The sequence below is a fragment of the Mytilus trossulus genome, chromosome 6, assembly GCF_036588685.1.
Source record: "Mytilus trossulus isolate FHL-02 chromosome 6, PNRI_Mtr1.1.1.hap1, whole genome shotgun sequence".
In the NCBI taxonomy this organism is placed as follows: domain Eukaryota; kingdom Metazoa; phylum Mollusca; class Bivalvia; order Mytilida; family Mytilidae; genus Mytilus; species Mytilus trossulus.
The window spans coordinates 64,602,559-64,628,222 of record NC_086378.1 but is presented as its reverse complement, the minus strand read 5'-3'; the positions used below and the strand labels follow the sequence as shown (position 1 = coordinate 64,628,222).

At 33.5% G+C, this 25,664-nt stretch overlaps 2 protein-coding genes, 1 long non-coding RNA gene and 1 pseudogene across 3 annotated transcripts; 1 reads left to right on the top strand and 3 right to left on the bottom strand.

The window, feature by feature from the left end:
* The first annotated feature begins 574 nt into the window (after positions 1–574).
* On the top strand, positions 575–1,717 carry LOC134722906 (uncharacterized). The gene has a single exon (XM_063586540.1). It carries the CDS (start codon positions 575–577, stop codon positions 1,715–1,717), a length of 1,143 nt encoding a protein of 380 aa, XP_063442610.1.
* A 2,995-nt stretch (positions 1,718–4,712) lies between these two features.
* On the bottom strand, positions 4,713–10,212 carry LOC134723663 (uncharacterized). Its single transcript, XR_010108146.1, has 3 exons — positions 10,008–10,212; positions 6,909–7,300; positions 4,713–4,815 (listed from the first exon to the last, which is right to left on the bottom strand). It is a non-coding gene; the product is annotated as an uncharacterized LOC134723663 (long non-coding RNA).
* On the bottom strand, positions 7,322–9,986 carry LOC134722241 (uncharacterized; annotated as a pseudogene).
* Positions 10,213–21,588: 11,376 nt separating the features above from the next.
* Positions 21,589–22,782, bottom strand: LOC134722905 (uncharacterized). The gene has a single exon (XM_063586539.1). It carries the CDS (start codon positions 22,780–22,782, stop codon positions 21,589–21,591), a length of 1,194 nt encoding a protein of 397 aa, XP_063442609.1.
* Positions 22,783–25,664: the final 2,882 nt, after the last annotated feature.

Genomic DNA, 25,664 nt, shown 5'->3' with positions numbered 1-25,664 from the left:
AAAGAACAAAAGCCAAATATGTAACACATAAAAAAACGTCGACCACTGAATTAGAGGCACATTCATATATAATGTGGCGGGGTTAAACGTATTGATTATCCAACATTTTTCTGATTTAGAAAATAAAATCAGGCCTAAATTAATATATTGTTTGTTTCCCCAATCTGACACTCCCAAGGTAGGGAAATAACTTTATTTTTCCAAGAAGCTGGAACAATATCTGTCCATCTGGCAAGCATCAAAATTTGAAATGAATAAAACAATATTTGAAATAGTTTTGACAATAAAATTTTCTTAGTCGAATGATTCTTTCAGTCAGGATATGGCAAACAAACAATTTTTTTTTTTAGGTCTGATCTTATTTTCTAAATCAGAAAAATTTTGGATTATCAATACAATTCACTTGACCCTTCTGCTTATAAATTAAAATATAAATGTGTAAAACTTCATACATGTACAGCATATGTTAATTTGGGGCTTACAAGTATGATACTAGTATAATAAAATAAATAAGTTCATACAACTAGTATACTTAATAGGTTTATTTTTATTAGGTGACAAGAGTAGACTCAAGATGGATGTTGTACCCTCGGTCTTTCCTTTTCGTCAAGAAGCTATTGTTAGCCCAAGAGCATTGAGGATGAAATCCAGGGATCATGGAGATTTGGTCCGTAAAGACAAGTCTATGGAAGGTATTGAAAATGGCATACAGTATGAGGTTGAAATTGAGACAACAAGTAATGAGCATCCTATTGAAGTAACAGATGAGTCAGACATAGGCAAGGTTGCTGAGGATAAGAATGTTCAGTGTCAATTGTTAGGTGACTACTCCATTGAAAATTACATTAATAACCCCAAAGCAGTATCCTATTACACAGGATTTAGTTGTTATGATCATTTCATATTCTTGTTTCATTCACTTGGCCCTGCTGCTTATGAATTGAACTATAAATGTGTGAAACTTAATCCAAAAGATCAATTGTTTCTTACTTTGATGAAAATTAGATGTGGAAAGGAAGATTTCGAGCTTTCTTTACTTTTTAATATTTCCGAGTCTACAGTATCCAGAACCATTAATACTTGGATAAACTTTTTATATTTTCAATTGAAAGATCTTGATATTTGGCCTTCAAGACAAGTTGTCGATGATTATATGCCTGTTGATTTTGGAAGGAAATTCCCAACTACAAGGGTTATTTTAGATGCAACAGAAATTCCAATCCAAAAACCATCTGATGTTAACAACCAGAGTGTTACATGGTCGTCATACAAGCATAGAAATACCATCAAAACTATGGTTGGTTGTACCTCAAGAGGTGCTGCGTCTTATGTTTCAGACTGTTATGGTGGGTCAGTCAGTGACAGACAAATTATTGAAAATTCACACCTGCTTGAAAATGAAATCTTTGATTCTGGTGACAGCATTATGGCAGATAGGGGTATCATGGTGCAAGATCTTTTTGCAAACGAAAATGTATTCGTGAATACACCAACCATGCTAAAAGGGAAGTCCCAATTAGAACCAGAGGAAATTATAAAAGACCGTAGAGTGGCATCCAAGCGTATCCACATTGAGCGAGTCATTGGATTAAGCAAGAGATTTAAAATTTTAAAATCTGAACTATCAAGTAGTAAATTTCCTCTAAGTAACAGAATTGTATTTGTATGCTTTGCTTTATTGAATTTCAAGAATGCCATTGTGGATAAATTAGCATAAGGAAATCACATTACTGATACAACATGTACAATAGGTCTTTTCCCTACATTATACATAAAAATACAATTTTCTTTTACATTTAAGGTGGTACCTAACACTACAGGGAGATAACTCTGTAAAATCAGCTAAACGTTATAATTGTGTTGAGATGTTAAGGGAATATTAAGCTTCTTAATGATCAAAATTAGTGTTTATCAAACTTATATATATAAGCAGTGTAATTTTTCTGATAAATTGGTTGGTTCAAATTTATTGAATATTTTATATTTTTGTCAAAGGGTTAGAGTAAATATTTTGTCAAAATTTTATGAAAATTAAACGAGCCAAATAAATTTAAGTCAAAGTGTTGAGTCCCACCTTAAGTAAGAAGCATTCACAATAATAACTTTTACAGATATATATTATATTTCTTCTTTTGTTAGCAATAAATTAACTTCTGTATATATACAGTATTTACAAAATGTGTTTTTTACCAGTTTATGATCTACAATTTAAATTTCCTTAATAACATATTACAACTAAATAATAAAACTTTTCTTTCAGATATTTAAAATGTTGAAAAATCAGACTTTAATGAATGTTTTTATTTAAATACAATTTTGTTGTTTAATTAATAAAAATGTCAAGAAGTGCATTATTTCAATTTATAAAATTCCGCTTTTATGAATTTAAGAAAATGTGACTAACTCACAACAAAGTGGCAATGTAGGGTCTGAAATGTCTGGTGTAGAACAACTGTAATTTGGGTATTAAGCATCCAACACAATAGTCATGATTTATTTCAATTTTTTGCACAAACAAATCAACAAAGGTGTAAACAACAAAAAAGCAATACTTCCTTTTACACAAAAAGAGTTGACCTTGAATTTGGTCATAATAAGGACTACTTTTTCTCAAGACCATTGTGCCATCTGTTTCATACATTAAGAATTTAAATTTTGACCCTGGGAGAATTTTTTCATTTCTGCCACTGTAAGGACATTTACAGTACAGGTAGGGACTTATTTTTATGGAAGCCTTAATCCGTCTAGATGTCAGACTGGTCGGACAGTTGTCCCAGAGTAATAAACACCTGCTGTGCAATATCCAAGAGGAAGGTCGTAAATCAATCTGTACCAGCTTGATTAGAATTAAATTTTACCTGTACAGATATAATTGTATTTATGGAGAATAGATAAATGTAAAATATTGTTTTGTATTCAAAGAGAAAGAATTGAAATTAAAATTAAAAATTAAATATTTAGAATTAAAATTAAATATTTAGAATTAAAATTAAATATTTAGAATTAAAATTAAAATTAAATATCATGAATGTGTGATTTTTTTTTATAATTTGAAAATGAAATAAAGACAATTTTTAACAATATATTGTGTTGCCAATTATAATAATAGTTTTGTGCCAATAAACTATTTTGTATTTGCATTTGTATTTGTAAACCGTAAATATTTCATCTAATTCAAAATAATAAGCCTAATAACAACCAAGACTGTTTTCAATCGAAGTTTAAATCAAATTGTTGAGACATCAATCCCGTAAATTATACGAGTTTTCATTGATGGTTATATTGTTTCTCCCTTTTAACGTCCTGTTCCTTTATATGTTATTATTAGAAACACAATTTTAAGTATAAGGCCAACATATCGTATTTATAAAATATGTATAGGCATTGTGAATAAAGTAATTTTCCTTTTGATACAACTTTCCCCGTCGGAGCCTCTACATCAATTCACACCTGTCAATCATTTCTCGCAAGTAAAACATTTTGGTCAGATCACTCGTGCTTTCTATTTTGACATATTTCCCGTTAATCTCTTTGAAAGTCAAACAATTGTTTTTTTTAAATACAATATTTATAACGCCGTGATCATATTTCGATTCCTATTTATTCAAAATAGGAAGCAAACTTTGCAAAAACATGAAAATAAAGAAAACATTTGTAACAATTCTAAGGTTTCAAAAGAAGAAATTAAACAATTAATTAAGAGCATTGCTCCAAATTTACATGAGAATCAATTAACATTAATTTTATCTAAGATAGTTGCATCTAACACAAAGAACAAAACAAGTGTTAGATGGGATAAAAATGTTATATGTATGGCATTGGTATTATTTAATCAAAATCCTGCAGCATACAGAGATATGACACTTAATAAATGGCTTCAGTTGCCATCTGAACAAATGCTTAAAATATACAAAAATGCTGTCCGTCAGGGACCAGGTATCATACCTGAAATGATGCTTTGGATGGCGAATGAGGGTAAACGACAAATCAAATTAGATGAAGGGTATTATGGTGGCCTGATACTTGATGAGATGGCAATCCAAGAGGACCTCCAACTGGTCAATACTGAAGAATGCTCCGCATTGTTTGGATTGTCAGATAGTGGAAATGACGTAAAAATGATGACGGCTTTAAATGAGGGAAAATTACAATCCCATATTGCAAACCATGTGCAACAATATGTTTTTAATTGCTTAACAGGTTTTAGGTGGCCTTTTGCAAATTTTCCGAACACCCAGGCTTCTCCTTCGGAAATATTTGTTACAAGTTGGATGTGCATAGATGAATTGTATAGATGGGGCTTTAGGCCAATTTACTGCTGTATGGATGGGTCAGCAAACAACAGAGCATTTCTCAAGATGCATTTTCCTGATGGTAATAGTCTTTGTACAAATATGATTACAAAATGTTTTAAATATCCAGGTAGAACAATAGTTCTTTTTATGGACCCCTGTCATCTTTTGAAAAAAATTAGGAACAGCATTTTAAGCAGTGGCTTTTTAGAATCACATCAACGGTTACTTACCATAAATGAATCTGTCATAATCTGGAAAATGTGGATTGATGCCTACAACTGGGATCGCACAACAAACAGTTTCCACATTCATCATAAATTATCAGAAGAACACATATTTCCAAGCGACGCACAAAAAATGCGCAACAAATTAGCGTTTGACGTCTCAGATTCTGAAATGTTAAATCTTATGCAACAATATACTAGTAGTCTAAATGCAGCATGTCAGGAGGAAATGAAAGGCGTTCTTCAGTTCTTACAACATACAAGCTTACTGGTTTCATTCTTCAAAGATTTCAGACCTGTAAAAGACATAAATGATGAACGGTTAAGATTATTTTCTGAGGCTTATAATTGGTTCAAATCATGGGGAAAGTCAAATGTAGGTAGTACCGACGATGAACATAAGAGGTATAAAACCTTAATGACCATGGAAACAAGAGAGGATCTAGACTTCCTATACCTTGGGTTTATGTCTCTTACACATATAATGATAACAGAACTAAAAAGTGAGTTAACTCCGGCAAGAATTAATAGTGATATTGCCGAGAACATATTTTGCCAAGAGCGTTCCCTATACCATGGAGCAAACACAAACCCTAATTATAATTAGTATAGGACAGGTATCAACAGCATTATTTTAGGGCAGGCAACGACGTCTAGGAAATCAAATGCTGGTGGGGTTAAAGCAGAACCATTTGCTCTTGGACCTCCTCCCAAGAAAATGCACTTCCTGATATAGTATTAACAATTAAATCAATCCACATGTATGTAAATAAAGTCCAATTACTGACACCAAATGATGTTTACAAACCCATTTTTTAGAGAAAATATCTAGCTCAACAATGTCTAAGTTCTTCAAGTTTGGGTTAGCATATACATATATATATTTAAAAAAGATGTTGTATATATGAATGCCAATGACTCACCTCTCCACAAGAGACCAATGACACCAAAATTATCGACTTTAGGTCATAGTAACCCTTCATCTACAGTACATGTAATTTGTCTGGTAGTTTGTTCACACATTGTTATCAATATAGTGGAATTAGAAGTGACTGTCATACAAGTGAGACATTAATTATATAGCTATAAAACCAGGTTCAATCAACCAATTTCTACATTAGAAAATGCCAAGTCAGGAATATCACAGTTGTTGTATTTTTTCTTTTGATTTAGCTATTTGATTATAAATGGGCTTTCCGTTTTGAATTTTCCCTAAAAGTTTTTATTTGCGATTTTGCTTTAGCAATGTTTATACTCCATTGTCAGCTAGATACAATAACAGGCTATCATTTAAACTTGTAATTAATTAAAATTTTGAAATGTTGAAAAATTAATTTGGAGGATTCAAATCTGATGCCTCTATAAAAAGTATGATTTACATGTTGCATGGAAAGTTTTTGTACCTCAAGATCCTTATAGATTTTATATATCTGAAGTATGAAAAGTGTTGTGTGGGGCACATTCAATGTAGCATTTATAATAAAGATCAACTACAGGCAGGTTACTCAACAAAATTCCATAATGGAAATAAAATTGAGAATGGAAATTGGGATGTGTCAAAGAGACAACAACCCAACCATAAAAAAAAACAACAGCATGGAAAACATATATTTTGAAGTCTAAATAAAAGCCTGGTATATCAACTTGATTTTGAATTTCCTTTCCCTAATACAACTACATGCATGATGGTTCAACCACTGCAAACCCCTTACATGTACATTTATTTTGCATAGTTCATTATAATATATATGTAAAATTGAGAATGGAAATGGGGAATGTATCAAAGAGACAACAACCCGACCATAGAATAAAACAACAACAGAAGGTCACCAACAGGTCTTAAATGTAACGAGAAATTCCCGCACCTGGAGGCGTCCTTCGGCTGACCCCTTAACAAATATATACCAGTTCAGTGATAATGAACGCCATACTAATTTCCAAATTGTACACAAGAAACTAACATTAAAATAAAACAAGACTAACAAAGACCAGTTCTAGAGGCTCCTGACTTGGGACAGGTGCAAAAATGTGGCGGGGTTAAACATGTTTGTGAGATCTCAACCCTCACCCTATACCTCTAGCCAATGTAGAAAAGTAAACGCATAACAATATGTACATTTAAAATTCAATTCAAGAGAAGTCCGATGTAGAATGTTACAAGTTAATAGATAATTTTCATCAGAATTACACCAATTGAGATATTACATCATTATGAAAAAGCATACTACATATACATTGTATTATTCATTAAAGGTCAAACCTTTCTAGAATCAATTTAGGAGTTAACTAAGTTTTTGTCAAAAAACAGAGTTATCTCAACCTTTTGATATAGATAAAAGGATTTCTGTTCAAACTTATATAATAAAAGGCATATTAATCTATAACTAACCTTCAATTTTTTCTATTGGAAACATTTTGGACAATACCAGTCACTGTCACCAATCTTTTCCCACAATTCATCACTTATTTGTGAACACTGTCTGTTGTACCATAAATCGCACAAATCACATGCTATCCACTCATTATGCTCATCTCCATCCTCATAAATAATATTACATATTGAACATTTAGTCAATGCGTCCTCCTGTATTACCACTTTCTTAGATATCTTCTTCTTGCTCATAAAGGTAGATTTTCGCTTCCTTCTTACTTTGGTGGTGCATGGTGTTGTTTGTAAACTAGCTTTAGAACATTGAACTCCTGAGGTAGAAGTCTGGTCAGTGCTTACAGGTTCAGTTGTAACATGTATTTGGTCACTTTTTTCCAAATGCTCTTGGAAAACTATAGAAATTTGTGAGGGAATTAATTCACAGAGTTTATCTTTAATAACACTTTTCTTGGAATTACATTGTATTTCAATTCCATATGCTTTACATATATTTAATAATGCCTTTTTAGAAAAATCAATTAGACCAGCTGCACCATGGTCAATTATAACTGCTTGTAATTTATGGTGAGAACTTTTTTTAGATTTTGATTTGTCTTGATTTATACACTTCATTGTAAGAACTGATGAAGAATTAGTTTTAGAATCAAATCTTTTTCTTAATCTTTCTGTTTTCTGTTTACCATAAGTTACAAGGAAATCTTTTCTAAATTGGTTGTCTGCAATTCTACAAAACCTTTCAATAATATCATTATAAAGTTCTATTAAACAGCTCTCTGTTGATTCCTTATCATTTGGCAAATAACTACTGTCATTAAGATTTTCAAATATGGCAAATAAATTTCTCCATAAAGTAAACAAATTTGAGTCTTGTAGAAATGAAGTGACAATATTTCAAAAAATTTGAACCAAGTAAATGAAAAACTTTATCATGTTGAACAAGTTTCCTTTTTTCCTCCACAGCTAAGATGAATTCAAACATAGAGTCGCATATATTTGTTAACCCCTGATAAAGGTTCTGTTTTCTTTTTGTCTCATAAAGTGTACTTTTGTACTAAGAATTATTTTCTAAATCAGAACTACTTTTAGTCAGATGGTCCCTCATTTTCACTTTCAAAAAGAACTTAGCAACACTTTTGATTTTATCCTTTTTGTACAAATTATTTTTCGCATGACACATATGGTGAAACCTACATTTTGCTACACACCGTCCAGCAATATATCTTATTTTACCTTTTCCCCCATCAGACAGACTCATCTTTGACTCACTGTTTGTGTCATGTTTTTTCACTAGGATGTCCATTGGTTTTTTCAAAACTTCAGTCTTAATATAGTCAAATATTTTTGAACAAATTTCAAAATCCACCTCATTTGGTTCAGATTTGAACAAAGATTTTACAAGAAGAATATAATCATTACAGGTGGCATATGAATACAGTTTGGAGTAAAAATTTGTCCATGTCTTTGAGTCATTGTTTTTATTTGACACATCACCACAAGTTGTTTTAAATAAATCTTTAATTTTGGAATACAACTGATAAACAAACTGTTGAACATTATCTTTAGAAAGCAAAAGATAAGAAGACGAACTTTTTTGGTCAAGAGGAGAAATTTTCTGACCTGAGAATAATTCAGAAATTGCATCTAAATTTATGTCATTGTTAGTTTCCAAACTAATAGGAGATGTCTCAGGAGGATCACAAATTTCTAAATCATCAGACAACAAAAAATCAATTTCTTCAACACAAAAATCTGATAAGTCATCAATATCAATTTCTTGTTCTGCATCATTTAAAGCAATATTATTCAGTGATACTTCAAAATCCTTTTTGCAGCAGGATAATTGTTTTTCATAAACTGTGATTGAACTTTCTGAATAAAATTTATACAAGCTTTCATCATGACGCATGACTGATTTTGAATTGAAACCCAAAATACGCAGTCCTTTTTTTTTCTTTTGCCCTTCCCACTGCTACTCCTAATTGGCCTGCAGCAAAGATATGATTTGCATCAACTTCAACACGATCAAGAGTGAGACCTTGTGACTTATGAATTGTTATTGCAAATGCAAGACATAAGGGAAATTGCTGTCGGGATGCAACAATTTTGTTATCTAAAGAACTATATACAGTAAAAGTTTCTCGTTTCAGGTCTACTACTATATCATTGTTAAAATGTAGTTATAATTTTAGTAGAAACAGCAGTTACATTTCCTCTCAAACCATTCACCAATTTATCACTGAGATTTTTAAGCAACATAACAGGGCAACCTTTTTTCAAATGTAAATGTTTTGGAGCTTGAATATTTTTCAACTTTGAATTTTCTCCCTCATCAATTGATGTAAAAACTGATACCTCACCTTCCATATCTATCAGTTTACATGTTTGTGAATGTCACAGTCAAAATTTCGAGAACATAATCTAATTGGATCTTTTCCTGGTGGTAATTTACGAGAAAGTCTCATCAGTAAGTTATTGGTATCTTCAGGTAGGTCACCCCTTGAAATATTATTAATAGCATTAATAAAGTCTACCTGATTTTGACGCATTACTCGTTGAAGTACAAATTTGTGTTGAAATAATTGAACAAACACTTCAGACTTAATAATACTCTCCTGCATCTAATTTTAAGTTATCAGGTACTGGAGGGAGTTGGAAGAAATCCCCAACCGCTATCACTTGAATACCCCCAAACATTAAGTTAGAATTTCTTATTTTTCTGCAAATGAACTCCCAACTGTTCAAACAATTTTTTTGACAACATTGATATCTCATCAATAATCAATACATCAGTATTAAGAATATTTTGCTTATATTTTGCATAGTGCTCATTGTTTTCTATTTTTTCTCGAAAAACTTCATTTGAGTAACGACCATCGCCTATCCCAGACCACGAATGAATTGTTTTACCGTTGATATTTATAGATGCAATTCCTGTCGAAGCCGTTTTTGAACAGATTTTCCTATTTTCATCAATTTGTGGGCTGCGTCTTTTAATATAAAGCTTTTACCAGTACCACTCTGACCTAATATTAACAGAGAATGTCCTTCTAGTACCTTATTAAGGGCTTCACCTTGTAAATTTGTTAAACTCATGTTTACCTTGCTGTGTTTATGTCAACTTTCGCTTTGGTATTTGATCTGGTAACTTGTAAACAGAAAACAGGAAACCAGAAAAATCTTGACCAATCAGATGCCACAGTTACATTTACATCCTAAAAACCGAAAATTTACCGGAAGTTAAGTCCTTACAAATTCAATGGTCTGGAAAAATGTAAATAATTGTCATCTCAAGTGTGTTATACTGTTTGAGGAGTATTCTCAAGGTACGTGAAAGTTGTTTTATTGTCAAGATAAATCAATAGACCACTTTCGAGTTCATCCGTCACCGGCAAAAACTCGTCAATTATACACGCCTTTATGACGTCATTTACCAGATAGAGGGGCTCGCCTGTATCCCTGCACTATTTACGTTCATCAAGCGTCTTAGTGATCGTCTTTGTGCAGGATAAACTAGAAATAATGATTGCTCTGTATGTACTTACTGACAATTCCCTAATGACAGCAGTGTTGATTGTCAATTTTGAGAATTCAATTTGCCGAATAATTCGTACAATATAGAATAATAGTTTTCCAACCACTCGCTCAACATTGGAAGGGAAGTGACGACGCCCCTAAACGCACAAATGACGGTGATAAAGGCGCGTATAATTGACGAGTTTTTTCCGGTGACGGATGAACTCGAAAGTGGTCTATTACCGACAGACTGGTGTAATTTTATTCGTGAAAAAGTCCAGGGAAATTTAAAAAAAAAAATGGTTGAAGCGAACACATTGAAAACACAGGTGCTTGAGGACAGGATCCTGTATGAGCCCCATATAGTCCCTCCCCCCTTTTTTTTTTTTTTTTTTTTTTAACATAAATCTCAGATTTTTCGATATATATCACATATTTGTACCATATATATACTAATATACCATATTTATACTCTAAATATGCATGTTTACTATCAACGTGAATCTCGACTATAGAGCGAAGCGAAAGGTTGCCAACTTCGTTTCAAGAAATTGGGGCATTGGTCAGGAAAAAATGTTTTAAAATCTAATAAAATGTCACTTACCGGTCTAATCAACGAGTACTTGCTGTTCCCATATAATTATCCTTATCGAATATCAATATCCAGACATAATATATTACTGTTTAAACACTTTTAATTCAGTTTTTCGCTGGCGGTGTTGCGGTTTTTTTGTCCATTCAACTTCGATCAACGGAAGCCACAAAACAACGACATCTGTGTGGTCTTCAGCTCAAGAAGGATAACTCCACCTGAAAACGCGGGAAATTAGATGAGTTCCGAGAAACAATATACTGAACGAAAAGGTAAGAGAATTACAAATGGTTTATTTGGCGGAAATTTTCAACTGTGAAAAAAATCTTAAACTGTGGAAAAAAAGTAGTAAATAGAGATGGCAACGAACAAAACACCCATTTTCACTTGGGTTGTAGAAAATTTACAACCATGCAATGAATCTGAATTTGTAGATCTCATTGAAATTAAGAAAAAATGTGAATTTGAAGTAACAAGTTCTGCTGTGGGTAATGTTATTAAAAAAGTTTTCAACCATGTAAAAATAAAATCAGGTCGCTCAAAAGAAAACTGGTGTAAATCTACACAAAGATACTATGGTTTGTCATGGAAACAGGACACAATAAGTCAGCCTAGTATATTATTTATTGACATTCAAACTCTTCTCCCTGAAGACTATTTTGTAATATCAAAAACACAAACATCAATGAAAATAGGACATTTTACAGGAGAAATTATAAATGGTAGTAAAATAATGATTGAAATTCAATTAGAAGCAGATGGTGGTATTTCTCTCCTAGTGATGGGAAAGAAAATTGGACTTGAAAAGATAGGACTTCAGGAAAAGCCCCAAACTTCAGAACCATACAGTAAGATAGGTTCTATCATAGAATCAAAGAGTTTAAATTGTAGATCAATTGGTAAAGATTCATTCCGTATAATTTTGTAAATATAAAACAGTGCCTTTTGGGCTTGATCTACAAGTTTCTTCTTGGTATCAAAAAATGTACCATTATATTTGAAAATGACACCCAAATACGAATATGTATCAACAATTTCAAGTACATCATTCTGCAGTGTAAATTTTAGATTTTGTTTAGTTTTCCTCTTGCTAAATACCATAACTTTGGTTTTCTTAACATTCACCTTCAGTTTCCAATTTTCACAGTACAACTGGAAAATATCTAAGGAATGTTGCAAGCCTTCTTTAGTTTCTGAAAAGATTACTGTATCATCAGCATACAGAATTACGAACAATTCAAAAAATATATGAAGTTCGTTTTCAAATTTTTCCTTTAAAAGTTCTAAAGGAATACCATCTAAATTTCTAAAATATTGTTCCAAATCGTTCAAGAAAATAGAAAATAAAAAATGAGACAAGTTTTCCCCTTGCCTAACACCAATCAGACATGGAAAAAATTCTGATTGTTCACTATTATATTGAACACAAGATTTAATACCTTGATACATATTAAAGATAACTTTGAAACATTTCCCCTTGATTTCACTAAGATGTAGTTTTTGCCATAATCAAGTTCTTAAAACAGTGTCAAAAGCTTTTCTAAAGTCAATAAATGTACAAAAAAGTTTTTTTCCAAATGAAAAATATAATTCTACAAGTGCATATAACACAAAAATATTATCTGTAGTTGCATATCCTTTCCTAAAACCAGCTTGATTTTCTGATATAAGCGAAATTTCATTCCCAAAAAAATTTAGTCTAGTATTAATAATAGAAGTGAATAATTTTCCCAAACAGCTGATAAGAGTAATAGCTCTAAAATTATCAGGATCTGTAGGATTGCCTTTATTTTTGAACACAGGTTTAATAATGCCATTTGTCCAAGAGTCTGGAATAATTCCAGTATCTAATACAATATTAAATAATTTACAATACAATGACATAAAGACAGGTGGTGAATTTTTCAAAAATTCATTAAGTATTTTATCAGAACCAGGTGCCTTGTTTTTTTTTTAATTTTTCATGGCTTCCAAGACTTCCAGTTCAGTAATACTTCCATTCAATATTTCATCATAAATGGGGTTACTAGATATCTGATTAATGTCAAGATCGGGTGCATGTATATCTTCCTCTTCACCCGCGTTTAAATCCTTAAAATAATCGTAAAATGTATTTATATCTATTGGTGGAGATTCTTTTTTAGTGTAAGACATTTTTTTTAGTGTTTTCCAAAATCCTTTTGTGTCATGCTTTGACAATGTTCTCAGCTCATTTGAACATTTGTCTTTATATTTGTGATAATTAACTTGTAGAATTTTTTTATATTCTCGAGCTGTGTGAATTAATACGGTTTTGTTTGCATCTGATTTTGCTTTATTGTATATACTCTTGCTTTTATGAAATTCATCTCGTTTGATTCGACATTCTTTATTGAACCATGGTTTGTTTTCATGGTCGGGGTTGTGTAGTTTCTTTTTTGATTTACCAAATACAGTCTCAGCCGTGTCTAAAAGTACACGACCTAGGTCATTTACTAGACCGTTAACACTTTCACTGGTGGCTGTGTCAATTTCAATACTATTCAAAATATCATTTAACTGTTGTAATGAGCTACCTGTATCGTTTGTCAACACCTGAGCGAAATCGTCTGTTTTGTACTGTCCCACCTCACTGGTATTAAAGAGATAATCGTAGCTGCAATTACGATTATCCCAATATGGCGACGGCAGATATAGGTTAAATCTTTACAGTCATTTTACTCAAATGTAGCATGTTTTTGTCACTAGTTACTCAGCTGCAAGGTTCTTCAATACCATTACATCATATTTGAATCGTAACGGTGCACTGGAATTGTCTAAGCGCTTTGAAAATTGCCGTTGAAAAATTCGGGATGATAATCGTAACTCGGAATAAAAGATAATCGTAATTATGGGATTAAAAAATGAGAAGATAATCGTAACTGGATAGTGTTTTATTGATATTGACACTAAAAACGTATATCTGATAGCATATGATGAAATTATGGTGATGCATTAATCACGTTTCAACATCTTATGACATATATTTTTGTACATATATTAATAATGGTTCTATAAATGAAAACAGCTACATAATATTATATCATTAAATTGGAAGAGTGAACAACTTCAAGAAATTCTGATATGGGAAAAACACGAACTATGTAAAAATACAGAAAACAATCACTAGGAATGTCATAAAATATGGGAATGAGCGAAGAGGCAATTTTAAAGGAAGTTATGATATATGGCAATACTTGTCAGGGGAAACGCATGTGTCACCCTACATCAGATTTGTGATTAATAAAATTGAGAATGGAAATGGGGAATGTATCAGAGAGACAACAACCCGACCATAGAAAAAAACAACAACAGAAGGTCACCGACAGGTCTTCAATGTCGCGAGAAATTCCCGCACCCGGATGCGTCCTTCAGCTGGCCCTAAGACTGTTAAATAACATTGATTTATCCTAAATAAAAACATAGCAAATATGGTAAATATTGTATTAAATCATTTAATGCAGGTGGCTATGTGTGCTATCCCCCCCCCCCCCCGAAAGCGACTGCTGGTTCAATTCCAGTCCATTCCTGTTATGCCATAATGAAGTAGGAAAGACGTTTAGTATTCGCCAGAGACAGTTTGACGAGAAATTAAGAACAACAGTTTTGCACTTTTGGGATATTAGATATTGCTAATCCCCCTCCTTTTTCTACCAAAAAAAACCAGCTTAAAGGCGCACATAACGTTGAAACTTTGAAAACAATTATAATATCTACTTACCACAATACCTAATCCGACAGCTCCTTCATATATCTTGAACAGGTACATAGATATAGGAAGATGCCGTGTGAGTGCCAATGAGACAACTCTCCATCCAAACAACAATTTTAAAAAAGGTAAACCATTATAGGTCAATATACGGCCTTCAACATGTATATACAGTCAGGATTCTACTTCGTCAAAATTATCTCCCCATTACGCCAGTTCATTTTCACAATCGTAGAAATGGAAGCAATTGTAAGGATGATGCGCTACCAATTTTGCTCTTGGAAACCGATAAATGTATCCACATTGCACCATAACGATCCTTATATGTCAATTATATTTTAAAAGACAAATGTATCAACTAGCTAATGAGCATCAGTAAATGATCTTGTCTGCATTGATTCAACTTAAAACTATTGTCTGATCGGTTGTCTGGTGGAATTTTCGAAAATTCATAAATATTTAAAAAATATCTAATTAAATATTTCGAGGAAGGACAGACTAGATTTTTTTAGTGTATGAAGACTATAGACCCAAGTTATCACACACAAAAAATTAGAATTTTTCGAAGATATGCATTTCCATCATCCAACTTGTAAGACTGTCGTCAAGTACTTACAGTAAAAATATAGCTATTCGAACATACCTTCTCTGTTTTTGTGACTCATTAGATAGGTATTTCACTGACCCATATATTTCATCTTTTAGTACTGTTATTTTTTTGTGTGTTATAAAGTCAACCTGTAGCTTTAATATAAAGAAATGATAGAATTTGAAGCGAGAAGATGTATGAAATATTATTACTTTGTACGATATCAAGACAAAATACTCAACTCAAACGCGCCCTAACATAAAAAGGTGCACTCGATTTTCTCTTTTCGATACAATTGTTACCTATTTTTGGGATTTTTTCTTCAGTCATATAATGGAAGGGCAGACACGAAAATGACTGAACTAATATATTGATATGTTTTCCGTTCATGGTAATTTTTTCCAAAAAATCAGAGGTTATGCATTTTCGTCATCCAACTTGAAAGATACCCATGTCGTCGACTTGATATCTAATTGTTCTGCTTAATTATGTACTAGATAAATTGAAAACTTATGCAAATGGTGTTTTTGAAATAAAACACATCGTAATTGAGAAGAAAATAGCAATTTTGTTTGTTTCTATTTACTTTTTAAAAATTTGTCACTATGGTAAACAATACAGTAAAAAAGTAATGCTTAAAAAATGTTAAATCTTATTCCATGTACTGACTGCACAAAAAATTACTTGTAAAGATGAAACTCATTTTTTTTAAAAGTGGCTGGGACAAGAAATCACGGTTTTGTAGAAAAAATGCTACTAAATCGTGAGATAAATTAGTGAATTTGTTTTAAATATTAACCTGTAAGTTTCTTCATTTATTTTTATTTTCCGTTAATGTCATCAATTAACTGTACATTTGCATTTCAATACACACAATACCATTGAAATGCTGAAAGACACATTTAATATTTTTCAGTTACTATTATCCGATAAAGAAATTACGATTATCAAACAAGAAAAAATCCATAGAGTTACGATTATCATCCCGAATTTTTCAACGGCAATTTTCAAAGCGCTAAGACAATTTCAGTGCACCGTTACGATTCAAATATGATGTAATGGTATAGAAGAACCTTGCAGCTGAGTAACTAGTGACAAAAACATGCTACATTTGAGTAAAATGACTGTAAAGATTTTACCTATATCTGCCGTCGCCATATTGGGATAATCGTAATTGAAGTTACGATTATCTCTTTAATACCAGTGCACCTGATGTAAGTATTACTGTTTATTGTATGATTATGCGAATTGTTTAATGAATTGCTCGAGGGAAACGAAAATGAAAAATATAATCTATTGTGAACATCAGAAAACATAGGATTAAAATCAACAATACCGAAATCTGATGTTATATCAAACATACATGGAGACATAATTAAATAATCTACTAAACTTGCATCTTTACAAGTTGTACAACCAATATGTTTATCAGCAAATAATCTGCCATTACAAATATAAATACCACTTCTTTTACAAAGTTCTATTAACATATTACCATATTTATTTACTCTACCACGATCTTTACTACACCTCTCAAGAGGGATATCTTTATCTTTAAGATGAAGGTATGAAAAAATATTATCATCATTATCATAAAAATCATTGACATCTAAAATTTCTAATAAGTTTTCGTCAGGAATAATGTAATCTGAGACAGTAGAAGTTCTGGCGTTAAAATCACCAATTAATGCAATATTTTTTGTATCAGTTGAGTATTTTAGTAATTCATCTTCAATTTCCAAAAACGACTCTTCAGAAGTATATCGTGTATTTTCGGGGGGTATATAAATACAACCTAGCAAAATGTTTTCTCGCAAGTTTGATATATTCTTTGAAATTTCTACCCACTGAACAAATTCAGATTCAGAATTTATAAAATTTAAAAATTTCGACAGGTGTTTTCTATAAACAACAACAATACCACCTGATTTCTTTTTACATTTTTTTCTATGTTTTGCATAAAAAGTATAATCGTGTGGTAATTTCAAGTCATCTAGATCATCAGTTTTAGTTTCAGTAAATATAAGAATGTCATAACTCTTTATTAATGTAGCAAAATCTGGATTCAGCAATTTTGAATTAATACCACAAACGTTAAGATAGGTAAATTTTAAGTTGTCAACTGTCCAATTTAAAGGTCCATGATTGTCTGATGTGTTGTCCTAACTGTAATTTCCTCTACCGTTGTGTATTGGATTAGGAGGCTCGTCACGGGATGGATTGTAAGGTTGTCCGTCTACCATTATTTGGTCGTAAATTAAGGAAGCTTTTGTACCTCGGCGCTGGAGTTCTTTAAGTTTAGGGATCAACGCTTTACGGCGATTGCTAATTTCGGTTGGATACTGTTGGTTCACTGGGAATTGTGGTTTTGATTTAAGTTTATTGGGCACAGATTTACGTACACGTTCGTGGTCACGGTAATTTGTAAATCTAGCGATAATATTGCGAGGTTTTCCATCACGACGTTTTCTTAGTCTGTGCACGTTTTGAAATTGAATAGCATCTGCATTTGGGATTTCCAGTTCTTTTTCTATAAAGTTTTTAATCACTGCTTCTGTGTCTTCGTGATCATCATCAAGGGTCTGTTGAATACCGCCAAAAATAAGGTTATACTTCATGGAGTGACTCTGAAGTTTTAAGAAATCTTCCCTGACATTGTTTGAATCAATTTCTATATCTTGTGTATAGTTTTCTACCACTCGCATTCTATCAGAAATTTCGTGATGATGTTTTTCTTCAGTTTTTAAAATGTCATCATGCATTTTCTGTGTCTCCTTAATTTCATCTATCTCTTGTCTCATCCCTGTTAAATTTTGGTCTATTGCTCCGAAACGTTCATCTAATTTTTTGTCAAGTTGAGAGAAGCGGTTAGTAAATTCCAAATCAAACCTTTCAAATCTTTGATTCATCACATTTATTGACGAGAACAACATTTCCATAGTTATATGGGTACGTACACTATCACTTGAGACAGGAAATAGTTGGGATGCAAACGGAGGTTGCGGATTGTGATATGCAGGATATGTAATGTCTGTTGGTATACTTGTACATTCAAACGTCTGGTTCATAGGATTATGTTGATATTGTGGTGGAATGGGCACACTTCTGTTAAAAATATTATGAGGTGTGCTAGTATGCAGAGTGTCATGAGCTTGGTTCAGTACCTGAGAAAAACTTTGTTGTTGTTGTTGAAAGGGCGACGCCATATTTGATTTTGTTTTGTTTGGAGGTGTAAAACCTGTTTGGCTACCAGTGCTCCTTGTTCTCTTTTGCCCCATTTAGACCAAGATGCATATTAAATGTTCAGTATATATCACTTTCGAAAACAAAATTCGTTTCAAATTCATGTTTTTCAATCAATTCAGTCGAAATTTTGCGGGAGCTCTTGCATACCGACCTACTCACTCCGCCATGTTGGTTAAGTTCCTATAGGTTCTATATGGACGCCCCTTTTATTTAATGTCTTCATAAATGATATTTTTTATTTTGTTAAAAACATTGTACTTTAAAGTATGCGGACGACAATACTCTGTCTTTTAGACCCGGATGTTTTATTTAATGTCTTCATAAATGATATTTTTTTATTTTGTTAAAAACATAGTACTTTATACAATTATGCGGACGACAATACTCTGTCTTTTAGTAGTCCGAATTATGACCAAATCTTATCCATATTAGAATCTGAGTCTCAAGTGCTGATTGATTGGTTTAAAGAAAATAAGATGCAGACAAATCCTAATAAATTTCAAGTTATTGCTGTAGGGAAAAGAACCTTTGCTGAAAAAATCCATCTATAGAAATTCAGCAAAATATTTTAACATGTGAAGAAACAGTAAAGTAACTTGGAATTGATATTGATTATTAACTAAAATTTGATACACACATAAGTAACTTGAGAATTTGATAATTTTTAAAAAGATAAAATAAACTTACAATAATTATTTTTCATACTTTTATTTTGATTAATTTAAATTTTTGCCCCTTGACTTGGCATTTTTGTAGAGAAAAATTATAAAAAAAAACTTGAAAAAAAATACAAAATTTGTATTTGACGACTACTTATCATCCTCAAAAGATATATTGTAACACTGCCTCTCGGGTGCTAGAGTCGGACACCAGAGAACACAATGAACATAAAGTAAAGGGATCTTTTTATTGTGTGTATGTATATTAGGATAAAATATTAGGGTCGACGTCTAGTTGGTTTACCGTCGACCAAAACACTCTACCGATATTGTTTTTATATTTGTTTTGTTATTACTGTATATTTACTAAATATTCGTGAAATAAAATACATGAAATAGAACAGTTTAGATGCTTTATTATTATTTATAAAAATGCTGGACTGGTAGTGGTACAGCTCTGTTCCTGGCCTAGTCCGGTTCCTAGTATGGTTGGTCTTATCTATAACTAACCTAAACAGAGACTTTACTCTGTCACTATCTAAATATTATTAAACTACCAATGTGTAGCGCTAAACTCGATCACATTAAAGTAAATCAACCAGATTCACTAACCCACAGTTTATAATAAGTCTCAATTCCTTAAGACATAATAAATACAATCAACAATCAACAATTCTTTATAGGTAATCACAAAATCGTTCCTACCATAAAGCTTCCGTAATAAATATTAAATACTTGACTTTCTTAAAGGTTGTCACCTAGGAATTTCACCTAACAAAACAAGTTGCCCAAAACTATATATTTATTTGCACCAAGCAATATATTTACACCCAGGAATTACACCTAAACCATCAATTGCACCAATAAATATTTGCACCAAGGATTTGCTCCCATTTGGCATCTAAAGTTTGCACCAATAAATATTTGCACCAAGGATTTGCTCCCATTTGGCACCTAAAGTTTGCACCAATAAATATTTGCACCAAGGATTTGCTCCCGATTTGGCACCTAAAGTTTGCACCAATAAATATTTGCACCAAGGATTTGCTCCCGATTTGGCACCTAAAGTTTGCACCAATAAATATTTGCACCAAGGATTTGCTCCCGATTTGGCACCTAAAGTTTGCACCAATAAATATTTGCACCAAGGATTTGCTCCCGATTTGGCACCTAAAGTTTGCACCAATAAATATTTGCACCAAGGATTTGCTCCCGATTTGGCACCTAAAGTTTGCACCAATAAGGGTGCAATTTAGTATTTACTAACTTTTCCTAAATCTACTGTGTTTTCGGACATTCTTTTTCTACTTTTGAATTTGCCACTCTACTTAACAATCTATCTAGTGACTGCCTCCCTTTGTTATTGATTTTAGTTTTATACCAATATCAGCCAATCACTAACGTTCTTACTAACGAACGACCAATCAGCAGCCATGTTTCTGATTAGGGAAATTCCCTTCAGAACAACTGAGAATGTAAACACACGATGTTTTCAAAGAATAAAGATGTTTTCCAGCGGAATAATAACTAGAACCAACATGTTTTATACTCTTGGTGATATCTACACCTATTGGATAACATAATACTTGAACCACAAAGGTTATTATTCTAAATTAACAACCAAAATATCGATATCAACACTACGGTGACCAATTGGCAAGTTGTCACCGCAAGTAAATCCTTATCCTTACAAAATAAAGGACTTAATATTATTATACTTATCAATGCTATAATTGTCCAACAAACTGTTTATCCCCCCAGAATTATATAAAAGACCGATTTCAAGCTCTTGTGGGAAGTACAGATAAACTTCCGTTCTGTCCCGGCTACCAAAACAACGTTGTACGAACTAGACACAATATTTTTACCACCCAAAACAATCAATTATTGTACAATCCTCAAGTCATATGAACTAAAATACATGTTATTAAATCTCACTAGCAATTATTCCACCTTATTAGGTTTAAGAACAATACACACAAAATATGTGGGTAAAAAGGGGGAGGCCAGCATTACATTGCCCCCATCTTTCAGGATTTGGTCCCCAAATAGGACTGACTGATGAGATTCACATTGATACTGATCATTCTATTATTTAGGAATAATTTAACAACTGTTATTCCATCCTTATCATTTTGTTTTTCTTTTGGACCAAAACCTGTGTTAACAGTACTCCATTACTTTGATTTTTTAATTAGCAAAGAACAAATATTTTTCTCTACTAACATTTTACTTTAAACAATCCAAATTAGTTAAATTTAACAATTTCCATACTAAGGAACTCTCTCCTTCTATATAATCACTATTGTAGTCACCAACACATTTAGCTTCTGCAATCTGTACTCATAACATTCTTAACAGGTAGTAAACCGACAAGCACAAAGGTCATTTAACCTTTCCTCTACAATAGCTTTTAGTCCAAACAGTTTATAAAACTTAGCTTCTTGTGCAAGCTCATTGAGATAGTGGTGTTCTCTTGGGAGGTATCTTTTCTCTACGATACAATTGTTCCTTAGATAGTTGAGGATGATCTTGAAATGGGCTGGATCCCTGTCAAAACTATAGACATTTTTGCAAGGGCGAAAAGCACTATTGGGATTAAGCATAAGAGCGAATATTGATGATGGATCAGCTCTCATAGTTGGCTTGCTGGTTTCAAATTTAGTGCCTCCTACATTTAAAATGAGCATGTTCTCTTGGCATTCTTGTAATTCTTGGAGGTAGGCGTCGATTGCCTCAGTGTTTGGTGTCAAAACGACGCTCCTCACTGAACTATCTTCTGTCGTTTCAACTGCTGGTTCCCTTTCTGTTTTTGATTTTACTAGTGACGATGAGGATGAGGATGAGGAACTAGATGAGGATGATGAGGAACTAGAACTAGAGTTCTTCACTGATGCCTTCCCTTCTGATTTTTCTAATGTCTTCACCTCCTTCTCTGTGACGGTCAACTCAATCTCTGGAGTGTTTGCATCTCCAGTCTCCACACTAACACTAAGGTCTTCTCCGATCTCACTGGAGAGATCCTTAAGGACAGATTTTATCTTTTCCAACATTTCCTCCCTGGTCTCAATTTTCTTTACTTTCTTTGTTTTAGGTTGCATGTTCTCTTTGTCTTCACCTTTCCTCTTTTTGTCTAACACATCTCGGGCATCCTCTTTCTTTGACACGTTTGTCCTCACTGAACATTTTTCTGATGGAGCATAGCTCCTCTCTGAAGGAGCAAAGCTTCTTTCAGAAGCAGCGTAGTTCCTTCTTTTTGGAATCTGCAGCTCTTTTCCCTCCTTATCAACTAATTTCATTTTAGTGGCTAACTCTTCTCTCTTAAACTTTTCCAACGCTACTTCTGCTTCTCTCCCCCGTTGACCTGTTTTGTTGTCGAAACATATCATTTCTCTCTCCGACACCTGGCAACCATGAGTGAGAGTCCTCCTGGGAAACAGCTTTTTACACTCCGGGCACTTCCACCCGAAGTCACTGTGCCTTTCCAGTATATGGCGCTCTGCACTCCATCTTTTATCAAATGTCAGGTCATCACAGATGATGCACATCCATTTATTCTACAAGAGAAATATATAATTCGTTATTCTCTTAATATTTTTAGTGTTTGTTATGTTATTTTACCTATCAATATAACGTACAATAATTTTAAAACAAATTGGATAACACTGGCTAATAATCAACTCTGATTATCAGTCATACTTGACAAGAAAACTAAAATGTCTTGTCACATCATAACTAATACATTTTTATATATTTACTTTATTACAAACTATAACTATTTTTAACTACACAATATGTACATATATATATACAAATATCAACTAAGCAGTCATCTTTAATCAGAAGACTGTTGAAACCATGTGGGACTGTTCTCTCCAACATATCGTTTGAGCTTGTCATGGTGAACAACCTTAGGTTTACTTTTTGGGGTCATCTTTATTCGGTATAGTACGTCGTTTAGACGACTGATGACCACATAGGGCCCATGCCAGGGTCGCTGAAATTTAGGATTTCTTCCGACTTTCCTCTGGTATTGGTAGTACCAGACGTGATCACCAACGTTATACTTAGTATGGTGAATCTTATGGTCATATGTTTTTTTCATTGAATTCGAAGATAGATTCATCTTTCTACGGGCCAATTCATGAACCCTGCCTATAGCTTGTTCTAGCTTGTCCAGATAGTCATCTGGTTGAGGGTTAGAGCCATCTGACTCTTTGAAAGGTCTACCCATGACAAGATCTACAGGGAGATTAATTTCCCTTCCGAACATCATTTGACAAGGAGTAACTCCTGTCGTCTCATGCTCGGACGAACGATAGGCCATCATAACGAGTGGAATATACTGGTCCCAGTCTCTCTGATGTTCGGAGACAAAAGACGCCAACATATTAACCACTGTTCTCATATAGCGCTCTGCCATACCATCGGACTGAGGTCTCATGACTGTTGTTCGAGTCTTATCGATGTCAAGCACTTTACATAATTCTTGAAACACTCGAGCTTCAAAATTTGCTCCCTGGTCAGTATGTAATTGCATAGGGACACCAAAGATGGTGACAAAGTTTTCAATGAAAGCTCTGGCAACTGTTTGTGCCTCTTGATTCACGATCGGAATCGCATGGACAAACTTAGTGAAATAATCACCGATCACCAGTACATGTTTGTTTCCATATTCGGAAGTTGGAAGTGGACCCATTATGTCCATGGCCACTCTTTCGAGGGGGGCACCGACATTGTACTGGCGCATCGGAGCTTTCGCCTTACAAACCGGCGATTTCCTACTGGCACATACATCACATTTGTGACACCAGCGTTCAACAAATTTTCTTACCCCAAACCAGAAATACCTCTGTCTTACTTTGCTCAGGGTTTTCTTTACCCCTAGATGTCCACCACCCATTGCACTGTCATGCAAATGTTTGAGAACAAGATCTTTAAAAATCTCTGGTAATACTATTAGCCAAGAAATAGTGCTGCCATCGTCACTCTCCCATTTTCTATATAACACCCCATCTTTTATATCAAAAGATTCAAGTCGAGTCCAATGGAACTTTACCCCTGGACCATATTTGGAGATTTCGGACCACTCTGGCTTAGTGGAATTAACCAACCACTGCCGAACTAGTCCTAATATGTTATCTTGCTCTTGCTCTTTTTGAAGGTCAAGACTTTTGTCAAAATCGTCAGACTCCTTGGAAGAAATAAGCCCATTGGGGAGAATTTCTGGTGTTGTTTTTTTCATACTTCTTGTTTGAACCGCTCTCACATCAAAGTCCATTTGACCTTTAGTACTCGAGTCAGACCAACAAACATCGGTTAATGTTTCTCCGGTTGGCATAAGCATCTGGTACGTCATTGGACCTTGACATGAGGGGTTTATTTGATTACTGTCCAGTTTTTCACCCATGCATTCCTTATTTGAAATTGCTTCCATAGGTGTACCTGGGTTTGGACAAACTAAGGTTTTACCATACACGCATTTATCATTTGTAAATGCCTCGTTGTGTATAGTATTAACGTCTTCCAAACCCGGGTTTACCGGTGCCTTGACTTTTTTTGACATTCTTCAATTGCTCGGTAGCAACTCCTGCTTCTGCGTCATGAGCTAAAACTCCGACAAGAGATGCACTCGCTTGAGTTTCTTTCTTTGAGCAATGCGAACAATTTTCCGGGCAAGGTCGTCGACTCAGAGCATCGGCATTACAATGAATGCGCCCTGGACGATGTATTATTGTGAACTGATAACCACCAAGAACTTCTAACCAACGGGCAAGTTGACCCTCTGGGTTTTTAAAATTCATAAGCCACCTGAGGGACCCATGGTCACTTCTTACAATAAACTTGCGCCCATAAAGATAATGGTGGAAATTCTTTACGGCTAGGACAATAGCAAGAAGTTCTTTCCGGGTTACACAATAATTTTTCTCACATTTTGAAAAGGTTTTGCTATAATATGCAATCGGTTTTTCAATACCATCTTGCATTTGAGACAACACAGCTCCCATCCCATAGAAACTTGCGTCACAGTCAAGGGTGAATTCTCCCTTATCTAATGGATAACCAAGCACTGGGGCAGTTATCAATAATTCTTTCAACTTAGTGAAGGCCTCTTGGCAATCAACGGACCAATTAAATTTGCTACCTTTCTCAGTTAATTTATGAAGAGGTTTTGCAACTATGGCAAAATCTTTGACAAAACGTCTATAATAGGAACAAAATCCGATAAAACTTCTGGTGTCTTTAACGTTTTTCGGGACAGGCCAATCACGCACAGCGCTGATTTTTGCCTCGTCCGTACGTATCCATCTTGAGTTACCCTATGACCTAAAAACGTAACTTCGCTGCGTGTAAGTACACATTTGCCTGGATGTAATTTTAAATTTGATTGCCTCAAGCGATCACAAACTTCTCTTAGATTTCTAAGATG